Source organism: Giraffa tippelskirchi, chromosome 2, assembly GCF_054371585.1.
Source record: "Giraffa tippelskirchi isolate mGirTip1 chromosome 2, T2T-mGirTip1v1.2.pri, whole genome shotgun sequence".
Lineage (NCBI taxonomy): Eukaryota > Metazoa > Chordata > Mammalia > Artiodactyla > Giraffidae > Giraffa > Giraffa tippelskirchi.
This window is the reverse complement of record NC_137276.1, coordinates 130,853,398-130,876,650: the sequence shown is the minus strand read 5'-3', so window position 1 is coordinate 130,876,650 and position 23,253 is coordinate 130,853,398. Positions and strand designations below refer to the sequence as shown.

Here is a 23,253-nt window from a genome sequence, read left to right as displayed (position 1 = left end):
GTGGTTAACTAACACACAGCATCAGAAAAAGTGAAAACAAATATATAAAAACATAGTACACATACACTAAACTCAAGGGACTGCTTTTCCATCTAGGGCAGAGCATGGAATGAAGAGAAGGCTGACAGAGCCAGTATTTTGGTGATTTCAGTTGTGTCCTGGGTAAGAATCAAATTAACTTATGCAAAGTGCACAATAGTTAATCCTCTCTACCATGAAAGCAATTGGAAAATACACCTATATATCAAGCCAAGTATATGGCAAGTTAACTTAAGTGTATTTCCTATAGAGTTGTTTAGAGCCTTCATTTGTATGCTCATACAGCGTACCTCCTGCGTAGCATTTCACACACTCTCGGTCCCAGCCACTGTACAGGGACCAGAACAGCCAAATGCAGCCCTGACCTAAGCCCTTTATCACTTGTTTCCTTCCCTGGAGCTTCCCCGATGCCAAGGTGTGCAATGTCCCCAGAACCCACGCAGCTCTCAGGCATACACAAGCCAGAAGTGAGGGTCAGCTAATGTCTATGGAGCTCCCCTTGACAAACAAGGGCACGAGACTAGATGTTAAATGCTTCTGTCTTCACCTCCTGGTAGAAAGTTCTGAGATGCCACTCGTAAGCTTCCTTAGTCAGGTACTAAGGAAGCCACACTCAGTGGATACCAGCTCCACACTCTGTCCTCATAGTAGCTTTCCCTTCTCTTTCCCTTCCTTCCTGGTTCACTCCCAAGGGCTCTCACTCCTGCCCCTTGGGTTACATTCTTAAATTGGTGACACACACAGTAAAGAATCCACCTGCAGTGCAGGAGATCTAGGCTTGATTCCTGGGTCAGGAAGATCCCCTGGAGGAGTGCACGGCTGTCCACTCCAGTATTCTTGCCTGGAGAATCCCATGGACAGAGGAGCCTTGCAGGCTACAGTCCACGGGGTCACACAGAGTTGGACAGGACTGAGCGACCAATACTTTCACTCTTGCCTTTTGTTTCAGCCTCTGTTTTGGGGAAACTCAAGCTGAGACAATGTTGCTTTTGTCCAAAGTACAAGGTACCTTGTGGAAAATGGTCCATAAACTTCAGCTGTCTCCATGGAAAAACTGTTTCATTTTGTCTTTTCTTTATGGTTAGTGTATTTGTTTCCTTCCTGGTTTTTGTCTTTGATTTTCTGTTTTTATTTTAACATTACTTTTGCATGTATGGCAAATCCAACTTTCAGGAAGCTAGTAGGATATAAATAACAGACATGTGATTTGTGTCACTTCCTTTAATAAGAAGGATTGAGATCAAAGGAACAGAAGGCCCTGGCTCAGAGAAAGAAGAAGCCAGCTAAGGTGTCATTTTGAAGCACCTCTTAGAGGAAAGATTTATAGAGACAGTACTCAGGATGAGCAATAAATTCAAAGGGAAAAGACCTCTAACTTAACTGTCCTGCCCCATTTCTTAGATTCTCAGCACTTAGCCAAAACCTGGCACACAATAAATGTTTGTGTTGAATGAACAGTGATGGTCCTACGGATTTCTCTGTAGCTGATTTAGTTTCCTTTGACTGATTGCAGAACTACAAGAGTACATTCAAGTGTTTCCTGAGAGTCTATACTACAGAAACTCCATCAAACCAGCCTCAGAAATGGCCTTAGCCACACAGCCTTGAGACAAGGACATTAACAAAAGAAGAAATACAGAGAGTATTCCTCTGGGCACTAGAAGGTGGCTTAAAAACAACGCCGTTCAGGAGGCAATTTACCAGATGAGACGTCAGCGTATCCAGCAGCTCACCAAGATTGAACTTAACATTCTAGCAAAGTGACGTTAAATGGCAGTCCAGCTGCCTCCAATTACAGATCTTCCGAATCTGAAAGTCAGCCAGAGGATACATTTTCCTTACTTCTCACCACTACAAACGGATGGTCACAGTACATTAGAAATTCCAGTGCTTTAAAACCACCTATTGTTCCCTTCATACTGAAGGTCTTACCATTAACTTGGAGTTCATTAACATTTATTTACGAGCATTCCAACAAGGCCTCACAGAAGCTCGGTTACCAAACTCCCATGGTACAGAAAGGAAGAAATACAGATGGCATCGACACTCCGCCTCTAGCTGGTCAATGCAGTTTAAATGGTGACCACCTGCTACAATTATTTTCTTCGAAGTAAACACACTTTCTCCAGGCCTCCTAATCAAATACTACTTCAGAGCAGGTAGTAACATTACTTCCTTTGTGACAAACAATGACAACTTGATTAGGAAGATCAACACAGCTCCAGTCAAATGTGTTCATCACCAGAGGCAGCACATCTTGATTCTAAATCTCAGAGTTAGCCTGTAGTTTCCAGTATTCTCAGCAAAGTTCTCTAAAATTTAACATTTTGTTTGCCCACTGCAAAACTTGGATCAATGTATTCTCAGACTGCATATGAGGCCTCTTATTAAAAAGATAAGATGAAGTTGGAAAATGTGATTTTTTAAAAAAATAACTTCGCATCATATTGTTTTTATAAAATTTAGTCTGAATTATCACTTTTTTAGGGGGTAGGGGTGAGACCTCATAAGAAAACAGGTGATGCTGATAAGTATATTAATATAAGCTAATTAAGTTATGACCAACCTAGACAGCATATTAAAAGGCAGAGACATCACTTTGTCAACAAAGGTCCTTCTAGTCAAAGCTATGGTTTTTCCTGTAGTCATGTATGGATATGAGAGTTGGACTATAAAGAAAGCTGAGCACAGAAGAATTGATGCTTTTGAACTGTGGTGTTGGAGAAAACTCTTGAGAGTCCCTTGGACTGCAAGGAGATCCAATCAGTCCATCCTAAAGGAGATCAGTCCTGGGTGTTCATTGGAAGGACTGATGGTGAAGCTGAAACTCCAATACTTTGGCCACCTTATGCGAAGAACTGACTCATTTGAAAAGATCCTGATGCTGGGAAAGATTGAAGGCAGGAGGAGAAGGGGACAACAGAGGATGAGATGGTTGGATGGCATCACTGACTCGATGGACATGAGTTTGAGCAAGCTCTGGGAGCAGGTGATGGACAGGGGAGCCTGGTGTGCTGTAGTCCATGGGGTTGCAAAGAGTTGGACACAACTGAGCAACTGAACTGAACTGAATTAATATAAACTAAAACTAGTTGGAGAGTGACACAGAATGTGGAAGGTGATGTTACAGCAAAGGTTAAGAATAGGTCTGTATAGATGGCCAATAGACACATGAAAAGATGCTCAACCCCACTAATAATCAGAGAAATACAAATCAAAACTACAGTGAAGTACTACCTCATACTAGTCAGAATGGCCATTATTTAAAAAGTCTATAAATAATAAATGCTGGAGAGGATGTGGAGAAAACGGAACCCTCCTACATTATTGGTAGGAATGTAAATTGGTACAGCCACTATGGAGAACAGTATGGAGGTTCCTTAAAAAACTAAAAATAGAGCTACCATATGATCCAACAATCCCACTGCTGGACATATATCTGGAGAAAACTCCAATTTGAAAAGAAACATGTACCCCAATGATCATAGCAGCAATCTTTACAATAGCCAAGACATGGAAGCAACCTCAGTGTCCATCAACAGATGAATGGATAAAGAAGACATGGTATACATACTCAATGGAATATTATGCAGCTATAAAAAGCATGAAATAATGCCATTTGCAGCAACATGGATGGACCTAGAGATTATCATACTAACCGAAGTAAGCCAGACAAATATCATGTGATATTGCTTATCTATGAGTTCTAAAAAAAAAAAAGTATAAATGAACTCATTTGCAAAACAGAAAGAGACTCACAAATGAAGAAAACAAATTTATGGTTACCAAAGGGGAAGGGGGAGGGAAGGATAAATTAGGAGTTTGAGATTAACATATATACACTACTATACATAAAATAAACAAAAAAGTCCTACTGTATAGCATGGGGCACTATATGCAATATCGTATAATAAACTACAATGGAAAAGATTATCAATATTATAAACTATAAAAGAACTACTTTGCTGTACACCAGAAACACAACATTGTAAATCAACTGTACTTCAATTTAAAAAAATTTATTTTCAAACGAGTAGGTCTGTATAAGGTGCTGATACATAACCACAGTTACTGAGCAAAGAAAAACAGCATCAATAAACCTGCCTTTAAAACATGCAACTGACGTTATAGCTCAAGATGAACAGTTCAAGAGATTTATAGGTTCTCTTACTGTTTTCTGATTTGTTTAAGAACTTTCTTAATCCCAAACCCAATTCCTTCCTCCTCTACCCATTCACTATCCCCTGAGCACACACTGTAGCACCAAGTACACTGTACTGTAGTTATCTGTTCCTACCACTGTGTCTCTGGCCTCCCGCCACCACACAAATGTGCACACACATGTAGGCATGCATGCACACACACCTGGAGTGAAGGGCCACGTGGTCATCTGGGCATTCCCAGTGGCAGGCACGGTGCCTGGTTCCTGGGTACTTAGTCAGTGTTTACAGAGTAAAGAAATAAATGAACCAGTGAATGTTAAATGTACTGGAGACAAACTTACACATTGTTAAAGCTGTGAGAGACATAAGGAAATATCTAATCCATTGTCCTTTTTTTTTTTTTTACGGTAAATGAGACCAAGCAGAGAGAGGTGCAATGTCTTGCCACAAACATGGAAACCAATCCCAGCGCTGGTGAATCATGCATTTGGATCCTTTCCGACAGCCATGGCAGATAGTCCCCGAGTTTGTAGATGGCAAAGTCACTCTGTTTAGTTGCTACTCCTTCGCCTTTTATCTTTTGGCCTTTTAAATCCATGCTATAGCGGGAAAATATAAGAATTATATGAAATTCAAATTATCTTGGTTTAAAAGACTGGTATCATTGGCCAGAAAAAAGTTCAGTTTATAAGTAGATTTTAACTAGCTATTTTTGTCCTCTGCTCCCACTGCTATATGACTAACAATTGGCTGCATTACAGGAGTTTTCATCACGTTTTTGTTAGTCATACTACCATTCTCATCTTTTCAGATAAGAAAGAGACTTCCAAATTCAGGGATTCTACATGGTGACAAGAACTGAATCAGGAATAAAAGAGAGGGGCCATGCTGAAAATGTTCAAAGGTTATGGGGAAGGTAATTGTGGCATATCCATTCAGTAGGATACTACGCAGTCTTTATCAATTACTTTTATGAGTAGCTTGTTAGAGCACTGAGAAATATGATTATATTTCATTGTTAACTGAATAAAAGTTATCAAATGGGGCACAAATTATTAAAAGGCAGCAAGGAAAAATGACTAGAAGTAAATATCCTAAAAGATGGTCATTATGTTTTGGTGGTAGAATTAGAGCTAATCTTTTCCTTTCCTATTTTTTCATAGTTTAAAAATGTTATAAAACATATTTATATTACTCTCATAATGGAAAAATTGAACATATATAACTTTCTACAGAAATTTAGAAGTTTGTATCAGAGGTTACACAACCAATATTAAATTTTCCTTTATAACATTTTTCTTAAGTTTCCCTGTTTTTCTCTTCCTTCCAAATCCTGACAAAGCCTCGGTGAGAACGTCTTCTGAGCTTGGAAATAAGGTTCTGGTTGAAGACATATATTAAGGAAACCTAAAGCCATCTTTTCCCTTAGGACGTGTTTGAGAAACATACTGAGAAATTCACTGTATTTATTAGAGTTAAGAACTTCCTGCAAAGGCCTTTTACTGCATTTTTTATGTTCTTAGAAAACTTGGAGGGCCCTAAATATTTCACAATCTCTTTCCTGGGTTTGGTTTCTCGATGTGTGTTCAATTTTTTCTCCATGATGGTAAATGGCTTTCCTTTTGAGATCACTGATTACTCTGACACTAATGGCTCAATTAAATCAGAGATATAACTTTTAGGTACTATCTATAGTAAGAAGAAAGTAAGCTCGATAGGAGGGACCCCTCCAGCTACTTCCTAAATTGCTTACAGCACATTTGCCACTCTTTTAAAAAGCTATTTCTTCAAAAAGTACATTACAGTACTTGGTGTGTCTTCCCGACAGGTAGCTTTGCTGGAGCTCAGCTCTCAGGAACTCCTACTGGAGGACTACATCGGGCAATCACCAAGCAAAGGCTCACAGCTTCATGCTGTCCCTCCTTCCTTACTTCCTCTGGGAAAGTTGTACGTGACTGCCTGACACTTGTCAATGGATCTGTGGGCCCCTAGCCTGAACTGATGCCCACATGGACACAATAAACTGCTGACTGAGTTCTTTCCCTACCTCATCTGCACTGTCTGGCCCACTTTTTTACCTGTAAGTGCTCTTTCTATGTGGTAGACATATGTGCTCCTTGGAAAGCTGTCCAGGTTTCTAGTGGACTGTAAGAACAAATAAAAGCTTTGCCAGTCTTAGATTTAACTCTGAGAAAGAGATCAACGCATCAACTTAGACAAATGTTTCCAGACCCAAAATAAGATTCCACTGCTGGACAGTCCACCCACTTACGGGAAGACTCAGCTCTTTACAAAGGGAGAAGGAGGTGCTTTCTACTTCTATTTCCCATGCCTTGGGGTTCTTGAGTGTGCTACAGAGTATTATTCTCAAATAAATGGACCTATTCTCCTCACAATTCCCTCAAACACAAGGCATTACAACTCACACTACGTTATCCTTAACAAGGGAATGTGTAGATTATTAATTCATGCCCAAACTTTAGAAAAAAATTATGAAAAATTTGAGGTTACTTAGACATGACCTGGATAATCAGGGTGGTGTGATCGCTCACCTAGAGCCAGACATCTTGGAGTGTGAAGTCAAGTGGGCCTTAGGAAGCATCACTGCAAACAAAGTTAGCGGAGGTGATAGAATTCCAGTTGAGCTATTTCAAATCCTAAAAGATGATGCTGTGAAAGTGCTACACTCAATACGCCAGCAAATTTGGAAAACTCAGCAGTGGCCACAGGACTGGAAAATGTGTTTTCATTCCAGTCCCAAAGAAGGGCAATGCCAAAGAATATTCAAACTACCACACAATTGCACTCATCTCACTTGCTAGCAAGGTCATGATCAAAATTCTCCAAAATAAGCTTCAACAGTATGTGAACTGAGAACTTCCAGATGTACAAGCTGGATTTAGAAATGGCAGAGGAACCAGAGATCAAATTAACAACACCTGCTGGATCACAGAAAAAGCAAGAGCATTCTAGAAAAATATCTACTTCTGCTTCACTGACTATGCTAAAGCTTTTGACTGTGTGGATCACAACAAACTGTGGAAAATTCTTAAAGAGATGGGAATACCAGACCACCTTGCCTCCTGAGAAATCTGTACGCAGATCAAGAAGCAACAGTTAGAATCGGACATGGAATGATGGACTGGCTCAAAACTGGGAAAGGAGTATGTCAAGGCTGTATATTGTCACTTTGCTTATCTAACTTACATGCAGAGTACATCATGCAAAATGCTGGGCTGAATGAAGCACAAGCGGGAATCAAGGTTGCTGGGAGAAATTATCAATAACCTCAGATATGCAGAGGACCCCATCCTAATGGCAGAAAGTAAAGAGGAAGGAAAGAGCCTCTTGATGAAGGTGAAAGAGAGTGAAAAAGCTGGCTTTAAATTCAACATTCACAAAACGAAGATCATGGCATCCAATCCCATCACTTCATGGCAAATAGATGGGGAAAAAATGGAAACAGTGACAGACTTTCTTTTCTTGGGCTCTAAAATCACTGCAGATGGTGACTGCAGCCATGAAATTAAAAGATGCTTGCTCCTTGGAAGAAAAGCTATGACAAACCTAGACAGCATATTAGAAAGCAGAGATATTACTTTGCTGACAAAGGCCCTTCTAATCAAAGCTATGATTTTTTCCAGTAGTCATGTACAGATGTGAGAGTTCAACCATTAAGAAAGTTGAGCACCAAAGAATTGATGCTTTTGAACTGTGGTGTTGGAGAAGACTCTTGAGAGTCCCTTGGAGATCAAACCAGTCAATCCTAAAGGAAATCAACCCTGAATATTCATTGGAAGGACTGATGCTGAAACTGAAGCTTCAATACTTTGGTCACCTGATGTGAAGAGCCAACTCATTGGGAAAGACGCTGATGCTGGGAAAGATTGAGGGTAGGAGGAGCAGGGGGTCGCAGAGGATGAGATGGTTGGATGCCTTCACTGATTCAGTGGACATGAGATTGAGCAAACTCCGGGAGATAATGAAGGACAGAGAAGCCTGGCATGCCACAAAGAGTCGGACATGACTGAACGACTAAACAACAAAGAGAGACTGAATAACATACAAGCATAAAAGTAAATAATGAGAGAAAAAAATTCCCTCTCAGGCTATTTCAACCCTTCAATTTTTTCCCACTCTGTGTGCGTGCTAAATCGCTTCAGTCGTGTATGACTCTCTGCAACCCTACGGACTGTAACCCACCAGGCTTCTCTGTCCATGGGATTCTCCAGGCAAGAATACTGGAGTGGGTTGCCATGCCCTCCTCCAGGGGATCTTCCTGATCCAGGGATCGAACCCACGTCTCTTATGTCTCCTGTGCTGGCAGGTAGGTTCTTTACCACTATTGCCCACTATGATAAACACTAAATACTTAGGTTAATGATGATCTCTGAGACAGTGTAGAATGCTATTTTGATCCCTTCAAATCATGCAGCTCTTTTCCTTGGAAATTTCTCTCTGTTAAATCCAATCTATTGATATGTGTATGAACTTGTACCTCCATTCAAATAAAAACATTAATGGATCAAAAGCAAACCATATCTTCTTATGCTAGATTTTGCTTAGTATTAATAAGTGCTAATAAAAAAATCTAAGCAATCTTATAAAAAAATCTACAAACAATAAATGCTAGAGAGGGTGCGGAGAAAAGGGAACCCTCTTACACTGTTGGTGGGAATGCAAACTAGTACAGCCACTATGGAGAACAGTGTGGAGATTCCTTAAAAAACTGGAAACAGAACCGCCATATGACCCAGTAATCCCACTGCTGGGCATACACACTGAGGAAACCAGAATTGAAAGAGACACGTGTGCCCCAATGTTCATCGCAGCACTGTTTATAATAGCCAGAACATGGAAGCAACCTAGATGTCCATCAGCAGACGAACAGATAAGGAAGCTGTGGTACATATACACAATGGTATATTCCTCAGCTATTAAAAAAATGCATTTGAATCAGTTCTAATGAGGTGGATGAAACTGGAGCGTATTATATAGAGTGAAGTAAGTCAGAAAGAAAAACACCAATACAGTATATTAATGCATATATATGGAATTTAGAAAGATGGTAATGATGACCCTATATGCAAGACAGCAAAAGAGACACAGATGTAAAGAACAGACTTTTGGACTCTGTGGGAAAAGGCGAGGGTGGGATGATTTGAGAGAAGAGCATTGAAACATGTATATTATCATATGTGAAACAGATCGCCAGTCCAGGTTCAATGCATGAGACAGGGTGCTCAGGGCTGGTGCACTGGAATGACCCTGAGGGATGGGATGGAGAGGGAGGTGGAAAGGGGGTTCAGGATGGGGAACACATGTACACCCGTAGCTGATTCATGTCAATGTATGGCAAAAACCACTATAATATTATAAAGTAATGAGCCTCCAATTAAAATAAATAAATTTTTAAAAAATCTAAGCAGCTTTAACAAGAATCCATGAATGATGGCTCAGAACCTTTCCTCCCAAAATCTGGTTTTGCCTCACTCATACAGTCTCACTCCCTATCTTACCAACAAAAGCATGCCTGAGCAAATTCATGTGCACATGCCAAAAAAGCTAAGTGACAGCTGTCTTCTAGTCAGTTTTTAAACAAATTACATGGGATATCTGTGAAGAGAGGAGAAAGGCAAATGAGCAAGCAGAAGATTCATGAAGCAGCTATGTGCAACCTTCCAGAAACTATGGCTACCTGAGTATTCCATGTCAAGAGACCAGAATCACAGTTTTAGAAATGGAAGACATCTATGAGATTCTGTTCACACCTCCCATTTCTAGGGAAACAGGCTTTAGGGAGGTTTGGTGACTTAATCAAGGTCATATACCTGGTTGGCAGCAGAGCTAGGAACAGAATCTGGGTCTTCTGGCTCTAAGAACTCTTTCAATTATACCACAATAATCTTGATTCCTATAACAGTCTGACTTAAAAATAAACCAACTGGATGAAAATCTAAAGTGGTTTATATTCATACAATTCCTATTTTTATATACAGAATATAATTAACATTATTGAACCTTTTCTCTGTGAATGAAGGTCACTGTTAAGCAGATCAATGATGTCAGCTCTATAATGCAGGGTCTGTGAATGCTGATTTGAATTAGAGTGTAGTGTCACATGATGACTACTTTTATTTTTTTATAAATTTATTTATTTTAGTTGGGGGCTAATTACTTTACAATATTGTAATAGTTTTTGCCATACATTGACATGAATCAGCCATGGGTTTACATGTGTTCCCCTTCCTGGACCCCCCACCCACCTCCCTCCCCATCCCATCCCTCTGGGTCATCCCATTGCCCCGGCCCTGAGCCCTTGTCTCATGCATCGAACATGGAATGGTGTTCTGTTTCACATATGATAATATACATGTTTCAATGCTATTCTCCCAGAACGTCCCACCCTCACCTTCTCCCTCAGAGTCCATAAAATTGTTCTATGCATCTGTGTCTCTTATTCTGTCTCGCATATAGGGTTATCGTTACCATCTTTCAAATTCCATATATATGCATATATGCATTAGTACTTTTTATGGATTTACTCTTTGCTCTCATTCCTTGCTGCTCTGGAGGCTCTGCTCTAAGCATCATCCCCCTTCCCTACCTTCTAATTCTAAATTCATGTTTTTGAAAGTCTGTTCCCTAGAGTAATATGAAATGAAGACAAATGTGTATATTCATTGCAGCACTATTCATAATAGCAAAACCAAAAACCATAATCCTCTAACATAAGAAATGTTTAGTGAGTAGCAATTTCAAAGAATAGAACATTATGCAGCCATTAAAATTACCTTCACATGAAGAGGTTTTAATAAAATGAACCACTTAGATAATAATGTTAAGTGAAAAAAAGAAAGATGTAAAACTGCAAGACATGAAAAATGTACAATATCTCAAATCTCAAAAACATTTAGATTGAGGGAAATACACCAAGATTGTTTACCACAGCAGGATTACAGATAATTATTAGTCTCTTATTATACCACTACATATATTTCTATTTCTGCTATAAAAATGTAACACTCAATTTCAGAAAAAAGAATAAAAAAAGAAGTATCATATTGGAATATATAACCTCACTGGTCAGAAATATATAAAATAATAATGTATAGATCCTAGATGAGAATCTATAGCTCCTGTGACATGGTATGGCTGCATGTGGCTTTAGCTTTCTTCCCATTTTTGGCTGACTTTCAAGTATGTCAGGTTGCTGGAGAGTTGAATGGTGAATGAGTAAGGCATTAGGATAGGTATGTATTTAAAGAGGACAAGAGGATACTGAGAGAGAAAGACAGAAAGAGAAGGGAGGGAGAAAAGGTTGTGAGTCACTGCTTTTAGACAAGCATTGAAGGACTTTTTTCTTTTTTTCATTATTTGGTTTTAGAAGTTTAGAAGCCACAGATGGCAGTAACTGTCATTAAGTCACTCAGGCTGATTTATCAGTGGATGAGCATTACAGACAAATTAACCTCTCTAGATACTAGGAAGTTGTCTAATTAGCAATTAACTACTGCCTAAAACTGGGAGAGCTGACTTAAAAATGTGAGGAAGTAAAACTGGGAAAGCATGGAAAGAAGCTAAGTGGTTCGAAACAAATGAATGGCTTAGTGTAGGATGTTTATATTTGAAGCTATTGGATACTATTTCTAATTTTCTGTCCTGATTCCTTTGTATTATGATGACATTTTTTTTCCTGCTAAAGAGCAGTAACTTTTCATATTTTCTCTTCTTTGGAATAAAATCATTCATATATTCATATGTGGGAGGAGGAAGCAGTGTTTTTATTCACAACACACAGCAACATTCATTTATTCATGCATACACACAGCCCCCACCAAATATGTCACCTCATGCAGGAATGACCAAGGGCAAACTGAGCCTGGAGTGAATGATTTAACAAATAGAGGCTGTTTGACTTCTCATAGGTTCTGAAGAGCATTTTAAAAATGTGCCTCTGCCTCTCCAAACACTACATGTAAAGAAAAAAACTCATTTAGTACTTTTAACTGGTCTAAATGACAGACAACATCTGTATCTGTTCTTATTCAGCATTAGTGACATCTGCAATAAAAAGGACCAAGGACTTGCCCAAATATGATGTATTTTATAATAACTCTATGAGATTTTATTAGCCCAACTTTATACATGAAGAAACAGAGGCTTTAGGCATTAATCATGCCAGTATTTAGCCAGAGCAAAGGCTGGAAATTTAGATCTTCTAACTCTAATCAATATGTCAGCAAATCTGGAAAACTCAGCAGTGGCCACAGGACTGGAAAAGGTCAGTTTTCATTCCAATCCCAAAGAAAGGCAATGCCAAAGAATGCTCAAACTACCGCACAATTGCACTCATCTCACATGCTAGTAAAGTAATGCTCAAAATTCTCCAAGCCAGGCTTCAGCAATACGTGAACCATGAACTTCCAGATGTTCAAGCTGGTTTTAGAAAAGGCAGAGGAACCAGAGATCAAATTGCCAACATCTGCTGGATCATGGAAAAAGCAAGAGAGTTTCAGAAAAACATCTGTTTCTGCTTTATTGACTATGCCAAAACCTTTGACTGTGTGGATCACAACAAACTGGAAAATTCTGAAAGAGATGGGCATACCAGACCACCTGACCTGCCTCTTGAGAAATCTGTATGCAGGTCAGGAAGCAACAGTTAGAACTGGACATGGAACAACAGACTGGTTCCAAATAGGAAAAGGAGTACGTCAAGGCTGTATATTGTCACCCTGCTTATTTAACTTACACGCAGAGTACATCATGAGAAACACTGGGCTGGAGGAAGCACAAGCTGGAATCAAGATTGCCAGGAGAAATATCAATAACCTCAGATATGCAGATGACACCACCCTCATGGCAGAAAGCGAAGAAGAACTAAAGAGCCTCTTGATGAAAGTGAGAGAGGAGGGTGAAAAAGTTGGCTTAAAGCTCAACATTCAGAAAACTAAGATCATGGCATCTGGTCCCATCACTTCATGGCAAATAGATGGGAAAACAGTGGAAACAGTGGCTGACTTTATTTTTCTGGGCTCCAAAATCACTGCAGATGGTTATCGCAGCCATGAAATTAAAAGACGCTTACTTCTTGGAAGGAAAGTTATGACCAACCTAGATAGCATATTAAAAAGCAGAGACATCACTTTGTCAAGGAAGGTCCATCTAGTCAAGGTTATGGTTTTTCTAGTGGTCATATATGGATGTGAGAGTTGGACTATAAGGAAAGCTGAGGGCCGAAGAATTGATGCTTTTGAACTGTGATGTTGGAGAAGACTCTTGAGAGTCCCTTGGACTGCAAGAAGATCCAATCAGTCCATCCTAAAGGAGATCAGTCCTGAGTGTTCATTGGAAGGACTGATGCTGAAGCTGAAACTCCAATACTTTGGCCACCTGATGCGAAGAGCTGACTCATTTGAAAAGACCCTGATGCTGGGAAAGATTGAAGGCAGGAGGAGAATGGGACGACAGAGGAAGAGATGGTTGGATCGCATCATTGACTCAATGGACATGGGTTTAGGTGAACTCCGGGAGTTGGTGATGGACAGGGAGGCCTGGCGTGCTGCGGTTCATGGGGTCGCAAAGAGTCGGACACGACTGAGTGATTGAACTGAACTGAACTGAACTCTAATCCTGTAGCTATTTCCACTGTTTGATGCTCCAGAGTTTATTCATCATTAATTCCATGCCAAAATATTTGTCCCTAAGGGTCATACACAGATTAACCACTGCTCAACAACAGTGCAGGTGAGTGGAAAACAATTCCTGAAGGAGGAAAAGTGGAGTGGTGGGAGGTGACAGCTGATGTTTATTCTCACCTTGGTGTCCCCTTGGGTCCCTTCATCACATAGGCTGCATCACTCTTCTCCTCATGAATCCATGTTCATTGTTAGTCCTTCAGGGTCTAGGCAAATGCCCTCCCCTAAAGAATTCCACTGAAAACTTGAGCCACTTCCACTGTTTCTTTTCTCCACATCCCCTCAGCTTAACTTTAACAGATTATGGATATTATAGAGTGTACATAATCCAAATGGCCATGAATTTTTTTCTAGAAGCCATAAATCTATGTTTTAGCTAGATTTTCTCTTGAAGCCATAAATCTATGTTTTAACATAAACATAAAACATAAATCTATGTTTTAGCTAGATTTCATTATGCAAGATCTCTGTTTTCTACATCTCAGATTCCTCTCTGCCCTTTCTATGCTCGTCCCTCTTTCTTAAAACTGCCAAGCATATTGCTATGCATGCCACAAATGCCAATCTGTGAATGACAACCTGCATGAATATGGTGACAGCCCAGCTTGATTAGTAGTTAGGAGACTGGAATCCCAGATCTATAACTAACTGTGTTACTTTAGACAAGTCTCAGTTTTCTCATTATAGAATGGTAATGGGCAATTCTAAAATTTATAAGGACGCATTAAAGACCCAGAATTACCAAAGCAATCCTGAGAGGGGAAGAAAAGCAGGAGGCATAACCCTCCCGGACTTCAGACAATACTACAAAGCTACAGTAATCAAAACTGCATGATATTGGCACAAAAACAGACATATGGATCAATGTAACAGAAGAGAAAGTCCAAATATCAACCCACACACTTATGGACAATTAATCTTTGACAAATGAAGCAAGAATATACAATGCAGAAAGGACAGTCTCTTCAAGTGGTGTTGGGAGGGTTGGACAGTCACATGTAAATCAATGAGGTTAGAACACATCCTTTCACCATACACAAAAATAAATTAAAAATGGCTTAATGAAATATAAGACATGAGAGCATAAAACTCCTTGAGGAAAACATAGGCAAAACATTCTCTGACATAAATTGTACCAATGTTTTCTTAGGTCAGTGTTCCAAGGCAATAGAAATGAAAGCAAAAATAAACAAATGGAACCTAATCAAGCTTATAAACTTTTGCACAGTAAAGGAAACTATAAACAAAACAAAAAGACAACCTATGGACTGGGAGAAAATATTTGCAAATGATGCGACCAGTAAAGGCATAATTTCTAAAATAGATAAACAGATCACATAATTCAATAACAAAAAACCTAAGCAACTCAATTGAAAAATGAGCAGAAGACCTAAATAGACATTTCTCCAAAGAAGACATAAAGATAGTCAATAGACAGGTGAAAAGATGCTAATGTTGGAGATGATGTGGCAAAAAGGGAATCATTTTATACTGTTGGTGGGAATGTAAATTGGCACAGCTACTGTGGAAAAGCGTGGAGGTTCCTCAAAAAAATAAAAATGGAGTTGCCATATGATCCAGCAATCCTACTCCTAGGCATATACCTACCCAAACAAAACTATAATTTGAAAATACACATGCACCTCAATATTCATATGAGCACCATTTACAATGGCCATGACATGGAAACAACCTAAATGTCCACTGTCAGATGAATGTATAAAGATGTGGTATACATATATACATACATATGTGTATATATATATACACACACACACACACACACAATGGAATGTTACTCAGCCATAAAAAAACAAAACAATGCCATTTTAGTAACATTAATGGACCTAGAGATTATCATACTAAATGAAGTAAGTCAGAAAAAGACAAATAGCATACGATATCACTCATATGTGGAATCTAAAATATGACACAAATGAACCTATTTATGAAACAGAAACAGACTCACAGACTTAGAGAACAGACTTGTGGTTGCCAAGGGGGAGGGAGAAGGGATTGAATGAACTGAGGGTTTGGAAATAGTTGATGCAAACTAGTATATACAGAGATAGATCTAGGTCCTACTATGTAGCACAGGGTACTATAATCAATTTCCTGTGATAAACCATAATGGAAATGAATATGAAAAAGAATATATATATACATATAACACAATCACTTTGCTGTACGGCAGAAATTAATCCAATATTTAAATCATCTATACTTCAAATAAAATTTAAAAAATGGTTATGGGGACAGGAAGCAGATGGACTATTTGAGTTCTATAATCTCTGAGAAGCTTGAAACTTTAAAAATTATTTTGAGAGGGCTGGTCATAGCCTTACGTTACTCCAATAGGGTGAGAGAGGAGATGACTGAACATTCCAAAGAGAAGAATGTTAAAAACAAGACAAATACACAGGCTGAGTAACTAAAAGCCCAACAGGCAGAAGAAAGTCACCGTGTCTTTCACACAATCAATAAAGCAAAGAAGAATCAGAGAGAGTAGTGATGTCCTGGGCGAGCCTAGACATGTGTATCTACCCTGTGAATATAAACAGGTTAGAAGTCTGAATGAAAATGTGGACAGCTTAATCACCACAAAAGGTGCATCGGTGGTTAGGCATGTGCAGAAATTTTTTTTTTTTAAAGGTTTGCTTTTCTGTTTGCTATGGAAGCTTGAAATCAAATGTTAAGAATGTCAGCACTGAGACTCTTTAGATTGTGTGAAAGAAAATAAGATGCATAATAACAATTCCTTTGTAGAAATAAAAACAGAAGATGTTGGTATTAAAAAGGGGATTAATACTACTAGTGTTTGACCATTAGAAACCTATTTTCCCATACTTCTTAATTCATTTTGTGGGAGGGTGGGATGCAGAGATGGTATGATCATTTTAATCAAGATATTCCTCCTGAATAAGTTTAGTTTTATCAAAGATTTTAATAATTCCAAGTAATATGGCACTGGTTTCACTACAATTAGGTTTTAGCTGACAGATCATGTAATACATAAAATGGTATTACAAGGGAGGTCAATCTAGGCCTTCACTAATAAGTTCCTTCATTAAAAAGCTCTTTTGGATAATATGAACTTACAGAAGGCAGTAAACCAAAGTGTCCAGTGTGGTGTTAGGGGCTAGGATTCAACTGAGGAGCTAAAGGAAAAGAAAGTCAAGTTCAGCTTGAAACTTTAGGGGAAAAAATGATACCTCTTTAGAAAAGAAAATTTCTGAAATTAAAAAATCATACTTGAAGCAACTAACAGTTCTTGGATTATTGGATGTAAAAGTTTTCAGCTCACATCTAAAATTGAAGTGACACTTTAAAAGATTAAATCAGTAGAAGCACATGGCTGATAAAAGGCCAGAAAAATTCCATTTAAAAAAGAGCAAAAAATTTTAACAGGATTTGATATTTAAGAGCCATTTTTAGAAATCTCTTGATTAAAGTCTTTGATAGTAAAACTTCAGAGATGAAACTTATTGCTAATCCATGTTATATAACTTTGAATCCAGTCTACCCTTCATCTTCTATCAAAGAAAAGGACCTAAATGTAACCAAAATCTAAAAACAAATTTCTTTAGGAAGAAAACATTGTATGTGTGCATGCACGTATGTGTGTGTACGTATTAAAAACCAACATACCTGCTTCATCATAGGATACAGTCAATTTTTCTAGCATTTCTCGGTCAATTGATAGAATCTGCTGTTCAAGGATGGTCTGGTAAGACAATACACTATTTTCTTTGTCTTTCTCGTAGTCTTGAAGATGCTGTTTAAGGGCCTCTGGGAGTCGAGATTTTACATATTCAGCTGCTGTCTGCAGATAAAACAAATAGAGAACCCCATTAGTATTTCTCATCTTAGGTTTTTCACTTCCCCTTAGGTGCTGTAGTGAGAACTCAAGAGTACTGTGGAACCAGCTCTTTATACAAACACGTCCTTGTCACTGTTGTTGTCATTTTTAGACTCCACGGTACCAAGTTAAGGTGCCTAATACACAAAATCACAGACTGTTAAGAGTTTTCCATCAGGTTTATAGGTATAAAAGATGCGGACTGGCATTTATGGAGTGAGACCTCAGAGTTTCAACTATTCCACTGAACCTGGAAGGCCCAGTGATAGTAATTCTACTGGAGATAATCTGACTCACCCTTGTCTAGAACTCAGAAGCTACTAACTCATCTGAGCAGCAAGCCCTACCATGCTGTGGCATCCACATCTCTGCTTTGCTTTCTTGTTCTCTGCTCATTAATGCTTAGGCAGGAACTCTTGTGAAGCAAATAAAAAGGAAAGGCCTCTGCTAGGGTTAATAATGGAATAATAGGAGAAACAGAAAATGAAGATATCTAAAACAATGATGCCTCAGCCTGAACAAAGAACTGTTTACCACTAAAATATCTTGGCCTTTATATATATATATATATAGTTATAAAACATATAAACATATATTTTATTATATATAAATAATACAAATATATATTATATATATATATATATTATTCTGAACTTTTTTTCCTGGTTCTGGACTATCTGCATAATAAACTCTCAACTAGTGACACCCAAAATTATACACAATGACTTTCAACCAAGTAAGAGGTAGGAAGGAAGACATCTGAAAAAGACCTTCCCAAAGATTCTGATACATTCTTCTGCTGGACTGAGGCCAAAGCACATTTTTCTCCCTTCCAGCTGAGAATCACAGTTAAAGTTAAGTAGAACTTCAGGGGAGAAATTAAGTAATAGAGCAGCATGTATGACTCAGAAAAACTGAGTTCTTAAATTCTTAAAACACATCTCTTGAGAATGCCAAGAGTTTTGGCATCTTCTTACAGCCAGTCCTGCATCATACATAGAGGGTCTAAAGTTGATAAAATAAATTAAGGCATATATATATATATATATATAATTTACAATTATATTCACAATTACTAGAAAACTAAAATAAGAGAAATTGTTAAACAGTATAGTCTCTGGGGTATGGGCCCAGAATAAGGTAAAGACACATTTACATATTTTTTTTAAAATTCCTGTAATTAAAAACATTATTTTTAAAATATGTTTTTTTGGGGGTAACTTTTGTAGTTTTCCTTCTAAAGGTTAGCACAATTTAGGATGAAAAAAAAACTTGTCAGAAGAACGACAACTGACTCTCAGGAAAAACCCACCAGGAAGTGGTGGGAAAAGCTATATTTCAGTCTTCAGAGCAGCCAAATACAGCACACAACACTTCATTTCCAGATTTATATTTAGATCCTCTAAGTCGGTTGCTGATGAAATTACAACTTTAAAATATCACCAAACACCACTCATTTTCTCTGCCAGCTAGCTAGTGCAGAACAAATACAATTATTCCATAAAATGTAAATGGACTCAGCACATTAGTACAACATATTTAACTCTAGAATTTAATAACAATTTTCTGACAATGGGAAATGAAGAAACACACTGCAGAACAACTATTTCAAAATTCACATTACCTTGCTATTCAGTGTTAACACGTGTCTTTGATTTTTTTCCCTTGGAAATATCTATGAGGTACAAGAAATAATTCCATAATGCACGCTGGAGAAGTATTGGTGTACTCAGTTTTACTGAAAGCAAACCACACATTTTCTTCCCTTTGTGTCCACTGATATACTCTTCTAATTAAAATCGTGACATAGGTCTTGGAACAGAGCCAATATTTTTACTAAAGTGGAGTTAAATTTTGGCATTTCATTTCTAAAACAGTATCATTTCATGGACAGTCAGCCCTCTGTATCTACAGGTTCCAAATCTGTAGATTCAATCAGCTGCAGGTAGAAAATATATGGAAAAAGCCTGTCCCACCAGTCCGGGTGAGCGCCCTCGGCCAGCACCAGGGCCCCTCCAACATGGCCCACAAACTTGTCAGCCCGACTAGACACCCTTGGCGGGCACCAGCATACCCCCACAGTGGGTCTCACCCTAGGGGTCATACCAGAACATTTGCAACAGTGGCAACCAGGCCTTACGGCCAGCCCCAGCACCAGCATGCCCACAGCAAGAGAACCGTTGTCTTACACCATATACAATAATGAATTCAAAATGGATTACAGACTTCAAGGCCTGAGACCATAAAACCCTTAGGAGAAAACACAGTCAGTATGGTCTCTGACACGGATCTTAGCAATATTTTTTTGGGGTCTGTCTCCTCAGGCCAGGGAAACAAAAGCACAAACAAACAAATGTAAAACTACATCAAACTAGAAAGCTTTTGCATAGCAAAGGAAACCATCAACAAAACAAAAAGACAATCTACTGAACAGGAGAAGATATTTGTAAATGGTGGATCTGATAAGGGTTATTATCCAAATTATATAAAGAAGTCACACAATTCAATTTTTTTTAAATCCATTTAAAAAATGGGCAGAGAAGCTGAATGGACATTTCTCCAAAGAAGACATACAGATGGCTGGCTAACAGACACATGAAAAGTTGCTCAAAGTCACTAATCATCAGGAAAACGCAAATCAAAATCAAAATGAGCTATCACCGCACACCTGTCAGAATGGCTGTTGTCAAAAAGACAACAAATAACAAGCGCTGGTGAGAATATGGAGAAAAGGGAACACTTGAGCACTATTGGCTGGAGTGTAAGTTGGTGTACCCACTATGGAAAACAACATGAAGGTTCCTTTAAAATTAAAAATAGAACCACTAGGCTTCCTGGCAGAGAAGGCAATGGCACCCCACTCCAGTACTCTTGCCTGGAAAATCCCATGGACGGAGGAGCCTGGCAGGCTGCAGTCCACGGGGTCACGAAGAGTCAGACACGACTGAGTGACTTCACTTTCACTTTTCACTTTCGTGCATTGGAGAAGGAAATGGCAACCCACTCCAGTATTCTTGCCTGGAGAATCCCAGGGACAGGGGAGCCTGGTGGGCTGCCATCTATGGGGTCACACAGAGTCGGACACAACTGAAGTGACTTAGCAGCAGCAGCAGCAGGCTTCCTGGTGGTCCAGTGGTTAAGAGTCCACCTTGCAATGCAGGGGACATGGGTTCCATCCCTGGTCCATGAAGATCCCACAGGCTGCAGGGCAATTAAGTCTGTGTGCTGCAACTACTGAAGCCTGAATGCCTAGAGTCCATGCTCCACAACCAGAGAAGCCACTGCAATGAGAAGCCTGTGCACCACAACTAGACAGTAGCCCCCACTTGCTGCAATTAGAGAAAAGCTTGTACACAACAATGAACACCCAGTGCAGCCAAAGATAAAACAATAAATTAACTTAAAAATACTATTAAAAAACTACCAAACAATCTAGAAATTCCACTTCTGAGTATTTAACCAAGGGGAGAAAAAACCCACTAACTCAAAAACAGCCACATGTTCAGTGCAGTACTATTTACTATAGCCAAGATATGGAAGCAACCTAAAAATGTCTGTTGGATCACGGACAAATTCCACACAACCATAGGGACAGTTCCAGCAGCCTGTCTTGGTATTTGTGTGTGTGTTAGTCACTCGGTTGGGTCCAACTCTTTGCAACCCCATCCACTGTAGCCCACCAGGCTCCTCTGTCCATGGGATCAAACCCAGGTCATCTGCCTTGCAGGCAGATTCTTTACCATCTGAGCCACCAGGGAAGCACAGCCAAGATATGGAAATAAACTAGAAGTTCATTGATAAAAGAATGGATAAAAGAAGATGTGGTATATATGTGCAAAGGAATATAACTCGGTCATGAAAAAGAATAAAATCTTGCTATTCGCAGCAAAATGGTATTATGCTAAGTGAAATAAATTAGGCAGAGAAAGACAAATACTATGTGATCTCATTCACATGTGAAATCTAAAAAACAAATCAACAAACCAAAGAAGAGAAAAACAAACTCATGGATAATGAACTGGAGGAGACAGAGTGGGAGGTTAGGTGAAATAGGTAAAGGGGATTAAGAGGTGCAAACTTCAAGTTATAAAATAAATAAATCACGGAGATGTACTATACAGCATAAAGAATATATAGATATTCCTTGTTTTACTGTGCTATCATGTACTGCTTTTTTTTTTTAATTGAAAGTTTGTGGCAGCCCTACATTGTAAGATACGGTCAGCAATTTTTAGCAATACAGTATTTTTTAATTACTTTGCCGACAAAGGTCCATTTAGTCAAAGCTATGGTTTTTCCAGTAGTCATGTATAGATCTGAGAGTTGGATCATAAAGAAGGCTGAGCACCGAAGAATTGATGATTTTGAACTGTGGTGTTGGAGAAGACTCTTGAGAGTCCCTTGGACTACAAGGAGATCAAACCAGTCAGTCCTAAAGGAAATCAGTACTGAATATTCATTTGAAGGACTGATGCTGAAGCTGAAGCTCCAATACTTTGGCCACATGATGCAAAAAGCCAACTCATTAGAAAAGACCCTGATGCTGGGAAAGATTGAAGGGAGGAGGAGAAGGGGACAACAGAACAAGAGATGGTTGGATGGCATCACCGACTCAATGGACATGAGTTTGAGCAAGCTCCAGGAGATGCTGAAGGACAGGGAAGCCTGGGTGCTGCAGTCCATGGGATCACAAAGAGTCAGACATGATTGAGCAGTTGAACAACAACATTTTTATAATAAAGGGTATGTACATTGTACTTTCTTAAAACATAATGCCACTGTACACTTAATAGACTATAATAACTTTTATATGCATTCAGAAACCAAAAAAAATTGTGTGGTTCACTTTATTGCAATATTAGCTTTATTTCAGTGGTCTGGAACCAAACCTGCAATATCTCAGAGCATGATTGTAGTGGATAACACTAATAATTTTGTGTGGTGACAGATGGTTACTGGACTTACTGTGGGGATCATTTTGTAATACATTTAATTATCAAATGACTATGTTGGACACCTGAAACTAACATAATGTTGTGTGTTAACTATACTTCAATTTTTAAAAATTAAAAAAAAAATTCAGAAAATTCCATAAGGCAAAAATTGAATCTTCCATACCAGCAACTGTTTACATAGGATTTACACTGTATCTAACAACTATTTACGTAGCATTTACATTGTATTAGGTATTATAAGTGATCTACAGATGATTTAAAGCACATGCATAGGTTATATGTAAATACTACACCTTTTTATATGCAGCTTGAGTGACTTGGATTTTGGCATCTGAGAGGGTCCTGGAACTAATCCTCTGTGGACGCTCAGGGACTACTGTAGAGAGTTCTTTCCACTGGGAACGATTTTTAAGAAGAACAGAAAGAAACAACTCTAGCAAAATATTAGCTTCTTTCAAGATATTTCAAGAAATCACCTTTACACAGAGGTGATTCTCCAAGTGCATTCAAATGTCAGTTAAAACCTAACTTTCTAG

General features: G+C 38.7%; 1 protein-coding gene across 6 annotated transcripts in view; it reads right to left on the bottom strand.

Moving 5' to 3' along the window:
• PPM1L (protein phosphatase, Mg2+/Mn2+ dependent 1L) overlaps positions 1-23,253 on the bottom strand; it is a 318,376-nt gene that overhangs the window by 74,960 nt on the left and 220,163 nt on the right. For all 6 annotated transcript variants that reach the window (XM_081570723.1, XM_081570724.1, XM_081570725.1 and 3 more), the window contains one exon: positions 17,552-17,726. In XM_081570723.1, the coding sequence (XP_081426849.1) occupies positions 17,552-17,726 (175 nt within the window). The remainder of the gene's footprint in view (positions 1-17,551; positions 17,727-23,253) is intronic.